The sequence below is a fragment of the Elephantulus edwardii genome, unplaced genomic scaffold, assembly GCF_000299155.1.
Source record: "Elephantulus edwardii isolate Elephantulus edwardi_28Jun2011 unplaced genomic scaffold, EleEdw1.0 scaffold00179, whole genome shotgun sequence".
NCBI classification, from domain to species: domain Eukaryota; kingdom Metazoa; phylum Chordata; class Mammalia; order Macroscelidea; family Macroscelididae; genus Elephantulus; species Elephantulus edwardii.
Window position 1 is genome coordinate 6774949 of NW_006399929.1, and position 10078 is coordinate 6785026.

Consider the following 10078-nt stretch of genomic DNA (forward strand, 5'->3'; position numbering starts at 1 on the left):
TGTATACCAATGAAAGAATTTTTCTTTTACTTTTCAAAGAGAAGAACGAACTGGAGAGGGCTGGGCAGGGAGAAAGTGCAACAATGAATAAATGGAAATCCAAAATCTCTGTATATTTTTATTAAAATTAATAATAATAATAATAATAACTTGGAAGGAGGAGTGGCATCCACTTCCATAATAGCTTGCCTCCGGAAATCCTATGAACCTAGAGAGAGGATGAAAGGCAGCCAAGCATCAAGGACTCTCCTTCATAGGGTCGCTATGAGTCACCTGTGACTCAACGGCACTTAACAACAACAACAATAATAAAAAGGGGGGAAGAGAAATTGCTTTGTACTTAAGACTCAAAAGATTTGGTGATCCCTAACTATATAATCAAGAGACTTCTAAAATTCTCATTCTCGTTGCTGTCAAGACAGAGCTGATCCTCCAGCACGTTGATGAGACTCACAAGGGAAGAGGCTGCCCATCAGTCTGCACAGGAGCTACAGGAGGGTTCAACCCAGCAGAGAGGTGTGGCTTGTGGGTTAGCAGTGCAGCTCCCTCCTGGTTACACCTCCAGAGCGCCCCTACTTGAATACAGTGTCACAGAGAGGCATATGCACTTGAAAGAGTAACCACAAGGTAAAACCAATCTAAATGGCCATCAGCAGATGTGTGGATAAAATACAACATGGGACATTTACACCATGGAATATTAGTCATCATAAAGAGAACTGAACTTCTGACACATGCTACAGCATAGATTCATTTCAGAAGTATCTACATTATTGTTTTCATGTACCATAGAGTCGGAACTGACTCATCCACAAATGGGTCTTCAGAGGCAGTAAATCAAGTGGGAGGAGATTTCCCATCTCTCTCCTGTGGAGCAGCTGGTAGATTTGAACCAAATGCTTTTAAGTTGGCAGTGCAATCCCTTACCACTAAGCCACCAGAGCTCCCTTGAGACGGATTGGCACAGTGACTACAGTTAAGTGTATCAGAGATGATGAGATGGTACAGAATAGGACAGGATTCAGGTCTCTTGTTCATAAGGTCGCTATGAGTAGTACTCGACTCAACAGCTTCTGAAAATCAATTAACAGCAACAAAGAACAGAAGGATGGGGAAAGGAGGAGTTATGTTTGAGAAGACCAGCATATCTATGGTGATGAAAAAATCTGCCAGGAGACACCTCTGACAGCACGTTTAATGTAATCAGAGGCACTGAATTGTACATGTAAAAACTCTGAATTGGCAAATACGATTTACATATATATTCTTAAAACAATCCAAAAATACTCCAAGACCTGAAATGAGCCCAGGACTCCTTGTTTATCTCTTTGGTCCCCAGAAACAGTCATTTGCTCTTACTATGTCTTACTTCACCCATTTGCAAGGCAAAGACTCTAATACCTGCAAAAATAGGGTTGTTTAAAGAACAAATGAGACCATTTATAAGAAGTGTTCTGTAAACTGAAAGGTGCAGCATACTTAGGGTAGAGGCTTCTCCAGAATTTTGCACGAAAGGATGTACTAGAAAAACTGCTTTTAAAAAAAATCATAATCAGTTACTCTTCTGTACCTTTTCTTTTTTGAAGTCTTGTTGTTGTTGATGATGATGTTGTTGTTGTTGTTGTTGTTGTTGTTGTTAGGTGCTGTCAAAGACAAGTATGACTTGATATAGGTCAGAACCCTGTCCCATCTTGTGCTGCCCTAACCATCTCTGACGTACTTGAACACATTGTTGCTATCACTTTGTCCATCCATCTCAATGGGTGTCTTCCTCTCTTCTGCTGACCCTCCAACGTTTCAAGCATGATATTCTTTTCCAAGGAATAGCCTCATCTAGCAACATGTCCAAAGTATGAGAAAGGAAGCTTTGCCATCCTTGCCTCCAAGGAAAAGTCCAGCTGCGTTTTTTCCAAGACATACATGTTCATTCTTTCAGCTGTCCATAGGATATTTTACGTCTTCTCCAAAATCACAACTCAATGGCATTAATTCTTCTGTCATCCTTATTCATGGTTCAGGTATTAGATGCATAGTAAGTAATGGAAAAGACCACAGCCTAAATCAGGCACAACTTAGTCTTCAAATTGGCATCATTGTTCTTAAGTATTTTGGAGAAGTTCCTAACAGCAGACTTGTCCAAAGCAATGCATCTCCTAGTCTCCTAACTGCTGGTATCAAAGGAATTGATTATGGATCCAAGATAAAAATAACGAAATAGTTAATAGTTTTAATCCTTTCTCCATCTTGCTCTGTTCAGATAACAGCTTTCTGCTTCAGGTACAGGTTTTATATGAGCACAATTAAGTCTTCCGGGAGTCCCATTCTTCTCAATGTTAGCCATAGTTTGGCGTGATTCACACAGTCAAATGCCTTTGCTTAGTCAATAAAACACACTTCTTCTAGTATTCTCTACTTTCAGCCAGGATCCATCTTATATCAAACAATAATATCTGAGGTACTTAAAAATGCTCAAGTGGTGAATATGAACTAAATCCTTCATTAATTAAATCCATCATATCTTTATCAGATTGGATCACACAAATCCTGTTGGACTTTTTGCACCTGGTGAAAGGGGGAGAAAGAAAAGAAACCGTCCTCTGAAGTTTCAATGAACTCAGAGACTTCACCAAAGTGGAAATTTTGGTATTTTTTTTCCCAATATCCCAGGTCCCTGCACAATGAAAATAGTTTGCATTTGACTATTCACTAAAAAGCTGGAGTCTGAAGCCATCCATCCAAGAAAGACCTCAATCTGCTTCCATGAAAATCACAGCCAAGGACACCCTGAGGGACTACTCCAAAATCAACCCAACGGCAACAGCTTGGTTTGGGGGATGACTCCAACATCCTATTATTTAGAAACATCCTTCCTTTCTCTATGTTTAGGCTTAAAAGAGTCCTGAAATGTCTGTGAAGAAGGAGCATATACAGATACTCTCTAACCTATTCCACCATCCATCCATTCATTCAGCAAAGAGTTACTAAGTGTTGACTATGTAAACAATCCAAAATTAGGACATCACGCTTGGAAAAACAGAGAGTCAGCAAAAAAAGATGAAGGCCCTCACCAAGCAGACTGATAAAACGACTGCAATAAGACGCGTAAGCAGAGATTGTGAGGGTGGCACAGGCTCAGGTAAGAGTTTCAATCTGTCCATAGACTTGCCACCAGACGAAGCTGGCTTGATGGCAACTAGTGATGACAAATTCACACTGAGCAATTCCTGGGGCCCTAGAAACATGGCCATGAACAAGACAGACATAGTGTGACTCACATAGTTCACACGCTGATGAGGGGGCTGGCAGCAAATATGGCGCATGATCAAGTAAGAGGGTGTCCATTCATGATAAGTATTAGAAGGCAATGCAGCAGGTGACATAATAGATGAGGTTGGAGAACAAGAAGAAAGGTCTGCAGCTGGAACAGGAAAGCGCCCACAACTCAGAAGTGAGGTGGCACTGGAGATGAGATTTAAGTGACAGAAAGGAGCTGGTCACGTGACATGTGAGGAAGAGTGTTTTTATACATAGTGGAAACCACCAGTGCAAAGGCCCTGGGGCAGGTCTGATCTATTTGAGGAATAAAAGAAAGCTAAACTGACTCCAAGATCAAAAGGGAAGAAATTGAGGAAACAGTAGAGCTTTTCTGTCACACTTTGGGAGGAAACTGAAGCCACCATCTATTGCTATTGAGTGAATCCCAAAAGGTCAGAGACACCACATTAAAGGATAAAGTAGAACTGCCCCCTCCGGCCAAAGCTATAAATGATGAAGGAAGCAGACTGCCTCATCTTTGCCCATGGGATAGCCAGTAAATTCAAACCAGTCACCTGTCAGTTAGTGGCTGAGTGCTTTCAACCACAGTGCTACCAGGATTCCTAAATGAACCTCAGAAAGGTTAGACATGCAGCCCAGAGTCACACAGCTAATCAAAGGAACAGTTCGTTCTTGAACCTGGTTCTTTTACCCTAACCTCCAAATTCAAGAGTTTCTTACAACATATCAATCTGCCTGCCTCAAGCAAAGGGAATACTGTTTGCTGATTTTATTGGTTCTGAAAAGCCCCAAATGCATAGGAGTTCATGACTGGTGCAAACAATATACACACTTGGCTGCTAATGCAAAGGTTAGAGGTTCAAGTCCACCCAAAGGAACTCAAACTAAAAACCCGGTGATCCAATTTCTGAACAATTAGCCTGTGAAAATAAAAAAAATTTTAAAAATCACATTTTTACTCTGATACACACGGGGTCAACATGGAGCCAAGTTAGCAGCAACTTGTTTGGCATTTTACTGATTAATATATAAAAGCCAGGTGAGGCAGAAAATCACCCAAAAATGATCTCAATGATTTAAAATGCACCTACGTTGTGATAGCTCCATCTGCTTTTGTGCGGTTACTCTGTTTTCTACAGGCTTAATTTTGTGAATTTGCAGAAAGACTATGGCCCACCAGAAAATAACCATCTTCTATTTCAGTCTATATTTACACCTAAAAGCTCTTGACAGTGTTTTCCTTAACCCGCTCAAGTGCAATCCAAACTAGTCTGTTCTCACATCACCTTCGGTTTCTGTTATTAAACTACCAGGAAGCAACACTGTTAGCACACCACCATAATCCCCACTTCCCTCTACAATCCAGGAGCATCTCCACCCGAAGGTTCAAGTCTGTTGATGGCCAAATCCTCCAGCCGTGGAAAGCATGCCCCACCTGTAACTTTTCCATGAGCGCATGCTCTCTCCTCCTCCATCTTTGCCCTGCCTCCCAAGCACACTCTACTCACCCACTCACTCATTGCTGGGGAATCAGAATCTACAGCTGATCTTCCAGAGAGTGAGCGGGTTTCCTGAGGTTATAAAAGGCCCAAGCGGACTGTGGACTCGGGGGGGGGTGGGGAGGAGGGAAATTGTATAAAAATTAAAGAATTTTTTTTTCTTCAAGAGAAAAACGAATGGGGAGAGGGGTGGGCAGGGAGGAAAATGTGCAACAATGAATGAATGGGAAAATATTAATAGACTATACCATAAAAAAATATATGTTGTATTTAAAAAATAAATAATAAATTAAAAAATAAAAATATATGTTGTATTTAAAAAATCATTAATTTAAAAAATTTATTTAAAAAAAAAAAAAAGCCCCAAGGCCCAGGAGAATACTGTTCATCTTCCTCCCAGGAAGCCACTGGTCTATTTGAATCACTAAAGAGGAACAGCCTTTGGGCTAGCAGCATTATTTCTTTTTCTTTATTTTTTTTATTAATTTTAATGAAAGTTTACAGAGACTTAGGGTTTCCATTCATTAATTGTTGTACTTTTCTTCCTGCCCACCCCCTTCCAATTCACTCTTCTTCTTGAAAAGTAAAAGAAAAGATTGGGAAAAAAGGAAAGAAAAGATTGTTATACAATCCCTCCCCCAAAGTCCACTCCACTATGTAGCCTTCATTCTGGACTCCTGTCATGACAATAATACCCACAACAAACATCCCTTTTAAACAGTTCTCTCCCTCATCTGTTTCAGTGCAGTATACATCATTCATCCCCTCCTTCTCTGCCTTCCCTCAACCCTGAAGTCATCCCATTTTATAACAGTGGCACTATGCAGTATTAGTTCCTTTGTAACTGAGATATTTCACTCAGCATAAATGTCCTCCAGGGTCACCCATTTTTGGATAATATTTCATGAGTTCCTTGTTTTGTGTGAATATACCAGAGTATCTCTATCCATTCATTTGTTGATAGGACAGCATTACTTCTTATGGAAGATGCCACTATTGTGGTTGTGGATGGTTTCGTCTGAACTGACCCCTAGCTGACTCAGAGGCAACTAACTGTACTAGAAGAGACGGCCCATCTTTCTCCCACAGGGTAGCTGGTGGATTCAAACCATACACCTTTGAGCTGCCAGAGCAATTCCTTACCACTAGGCCACCAGAGCTCCTTGGCATTCCCTAGTGGACTAGTGGTTAGGATTCAGCACTCTTACCACTGTGATCAGGGTTCAATTCCCAGTCAGGGAAATCATGCTACTAGAGCTTCCTAAATATCCTTGGTGGTGGTTCTTGTTAGATGCAACTGAGTTGACAATTCATAGTGACCCTGTAAACGACAGATGTGAACCTTGCCCTCTCCTGTGCCATCCTCACAATTTCTGATATGCTTGAGCCCATAATCTGAAAACCATCTAGGAGCTAACTCCACGTCTGTTCAGCGGCCACTGACTAACCCACTAGAGGTACAAAAGATGTGTGTGGCTAGATGAGTTAGCACAGAAAGGAGCGAGGGGGGAAACGCTGAGGGCTATTTCACTCCTCGCCCCCCATCATCTTCCCTTCTCCCTACTTCTCTCTCCTTCTTCCTCTCCCTCATCTGTTTCTCTTCCCCTTCCTTCTCTCGATCCTCCTCCTCCCAACAAGCTACTCCAGTCTCTGCACTTGGAAAGACTCCCCAGACACATTGGGTGGAAAAGCATTCGTGTACCCCAAATTCCCCATCTACTAGCTGTGTGATGTTAGGCATCTTATTCAATCTCTCTGCTCCTGAATTCCCTCCTCTGTGAAAGCAGGATAGCAGCTTCTTCCTCATTTCTTTTTGTGAAGATTTTCTAAACTGACACATATAAACTGCCAGACCAATACCTGGCATGTAGTTTGACACAGGTGTGGGATAAGCCACCCTCACTTCCCACACTCTGTCCTCTGGCTAGAAAGAGTTCGACCACCCCCACCTTCAGGACGTGTGAAGCACGTGTGAAGTCAGACTATGTTACTGGAAAGCAGCTTGGTCGTGTCATTGTGGCAATTAAGTGTCAAGCAGAGACAATGGCACTTATATCATCAGACAACTGCTGTGAGAGTAAAATAAAATTGTGGCAAAAGCACCAGGCATAAAATGACTGCTTATTAAATGTTTCTATTTTTATTGGGATCTTTTTACTTTCAGCGTCAATTGGTTGTGACTGTTGGATATGTTGATGCTGTATCTATTATTGTGACGCGAAGATGCCTAACAGTAATCACTTAGAAATACATGTTAAAAGGCAAGCTTCACAAAGTTCTCCCCCACTTTCCCCTCTTTCCACCCAAGCTCCAGGAAGATTCCGACCTTTTAGACAATTGTGCGTGCAGCATAGCACTTGAATGACTCATGGGCATCCCCGGATCACCATGTCCTGGACTGAACTCACTACTGGTTCTACCTTGGTTACTAGGAAATCATTCTAGTTCCCCCATCTGATCACTTTATTCACACTAAGCCTGCTGATGTCTTGTCCTCCAAAGCTCCCGACTCCACCCATTTCTCCTTCACCACCATATTTGCCATGGCACCACCATATCTGGTGTATTACATCCATGGGAGCCACAGAGCACTTGTTTTGAACTTAGTTTATACCCTGTTGCTCTTCAGCTTGAAATGCTTCAAAGACTTAAGATAAAGACTACCGTCGTTCAAGTCCCAGAATCCCATTCTGCCCTCAATAACAGAGCTCTTTGTGGCCTCAGCATTTGTGGACACCACCCCTCCCAAGCCTATTTCAATTTCACATTCCTTCATTCCACTCTAGCCCCCAGTGCTGCCTCTCAGCCCACCATCCACACGGTTCTCCTTCCCTCTCTCTGGAATACCTCTTCTCATTGCTCTGCTAACTTCCTTTTCAAGGTTTCAGTGTGTCTCCTGGTCAGGGAAGCCTTCCCTGACCACGCCCAACTCCTGGTCCTTGAAGGTCTGTTCTCTCAGCCCCTTTCGCACAGGCCTGCTGTGAACTTTCATGAAACACATATGAACTTGTCATGAACTTGCATTCCTCTGTGCACTGATAGGTGTCCATCCTCCTCACTGTAAAAGCCAAGAAGGCTGACAATCTGCTCTCCTGTTCTGACTATGCCCAATAGGTCAGATAGCACTTGGTACATATAGTCTGAAGCAGGAGCTCAAGAAATCATTTATCAAGGCTTACAAAAAGAAAAGACCCAGCAGCCCTCCGTGTTTCTAGAGATGTGAAATTAAAAAGAAAAGGCTTATATTGTGTTTCCACTGTAGTAGACTCAGTGGTGGGAGTAGGGGGCGGGGAGGCAATTCCACTTACACCTAAATAGCCTGTTCATTCATAAGCTATTTGGTCAAGGTATGAGTGGGCTGTTTATCCACACTGGAGAAAATAAGAAATGTACTCAGAAAGAATATTAAACACAGCTGCCCAATAAATACATTTCAACCCCAAATACACATAGAGGCATTGCCTCGCTCAGCTCACAGTATTCTTGTCAAAACTGGATGCTCAGTTTCAACTTGTTCGGCTCCCATCCTGATGGTCAGGAGCCTGCACATCTGTGTACTAATTAAAGGTGCAGGGGCCAACGATGGAATACACAAATTCCTCTTAATCATCCCACGTTGTGTCTGCCAAGAAAACCCAACAGTAAGGGCAGGTAGAAGATATTCTCTGGTGCCCACACCTTATGCCCTCTCCCCAGCCCCCCACCTCCCCCCCTCCACATCCCGCAGCCCCACCCTGTAGGCAAGCTATTTCTCTGCGGTCTCCTACTAAGACCTGAACCAAACTAGCTGTCTAGTTGGGTAATAAAATTGAGCCAAGACTCGGGAAGCCCCCGTGGGCTCCATTATCCTCGCGCACGCCCTGTGAGAAGGGCCACCCCTAGGGACCGCTGTTGTAGAGCTGAGTTCCACTCGCTGCCAGGAAACAGTCCCCAGTGAGGACACGGGGCAGGCAGCGCGCGGCTCCGGGTCCAGGAGGAGGCACCCCACCCATCTGCCAGAGACAAAGATCACCAGAAACAAAGGACACACACACACAGGCTCACAAAGTCAAAAGCAAATACCGACACTTGCTGCAGTACGCAGCCAAACCGCCCCACTTGGTATATCTTTAAATAGACTTTAAAGCCATCCAGGAAAGACAGAGATTATGTGACTACAACAGGCACTCTCTGGGTTCCGAACCCAAGCTGCCTCGCCCTGCTCCCATCCTCACAGATCCCTGCGCCAGGACACAGGCTTTCCTGGAGCACCTGTGCTCGGCTCCCAGGCGCGCACTTGCCAAGAAAGGAGGTACCCACCTTTAGGATCCCAGTTCACCTGTTTCCTTGGAGTCTCGATTGGAAATTTCATTGCTCCGTTGCCCGGAAGGGGAGAAATTAGAAAAGAATCCAAATAATAATAAAGTCCTCGAGCTTTGCACGCCTCGGTGTGGCAATCCAACCAGTTTCCAAGGATGGGGAACCTGGACTGGCTCGAGGAGGAACCCCAGAGAGAGAAAAGTGGGGAGATACTAGCGAACGAGAGAAGGCTATGGTGTTTGCACTGGTTGGGAGGTGGCAGTCTTGGGGTCGGGGTGGGAGGTGTCCACTGGTCCACCGGTCAAAGGAAAAGTAAGCACAGCAAAGGGAGGATGGAGAGGAAGGCTCAGGAAGATGTCAGAGCCCAGCCTTTCCCGAATGCGATGCTAGTGACTGGGGGCTGAGCAGCCGGAGGGCCGGCGCCACAGGACAGAGAAGCCCACTGCAGTGTCACCGGCCCCCAAGGCGTGCACACACACTGCACACACACACACTTGCTCACGCCGCCCGGGCGCGCGCTCCGCCGGCACGTCAGCCTCGCTCAGCAGCGCTGAGCGCACATGCCCCACCCCGGCCGCACTCCTCGCCCCCAGCGACGCCCCCCCCCCCCCCCTTCTCCCCCCAGAAAGCCATTGGACGTGGGGGTGGCGCGGCTCCCGGGGAGCACGCAGCGAAGGCGATCCTCCCCGCAGCGTGTTGCAGACACCTCGCCAGCGCCGCGCTAGGCTGGGAGGCGCGCTAGGGCCCAACCGTGCCAGGTGGCGGTGGAGTGGCCCGCGGGGCGGCGCAAGGGCGGGCGCACCGCTACTTACTGGCTGGGCTGCTGGGCGGCTGGAGGGTTGGAGGCGGCCGTGGCACGCTCTGCCGACTTGCAGCCTTGCAGCCGGAGACACGCTTGGCTGCCTGGAAAGCACTGCAGGAGGCGGAGGAGGGCCTCGGAGGCCTCACCACGGACCTGGGCTTGAGGATGACCTCCTCTCACCGCTCCCACCCGGGGCGCTCAC

General features: G+C 45.5%; 1 protein-coding gene across 1 annotated transcript in view; it reads right to left on the minus strand.

Annotated features, from left to right (window-relative positions):
• The window catches only part of KCNK10 (potassium channel, subfamily K, member 10), a 223881-nt gene extending 214642 nt beyond the window's left edge, over positions 1-9239 (minus strand). The window contains exon 1 of the mRNA XM_006896020.1: positions 9075-9239. Coding sequence (XP_006896082.1) covers positions 9075-9126 — 52 coding nt within the window. The 5' untranslated portion in view covers positions 9127-9239. The remainder of the gene's footprint in view (positions 1-9074) is intronic.
• Positions 9240-10078: the final 839 nt, after the last annotated feature.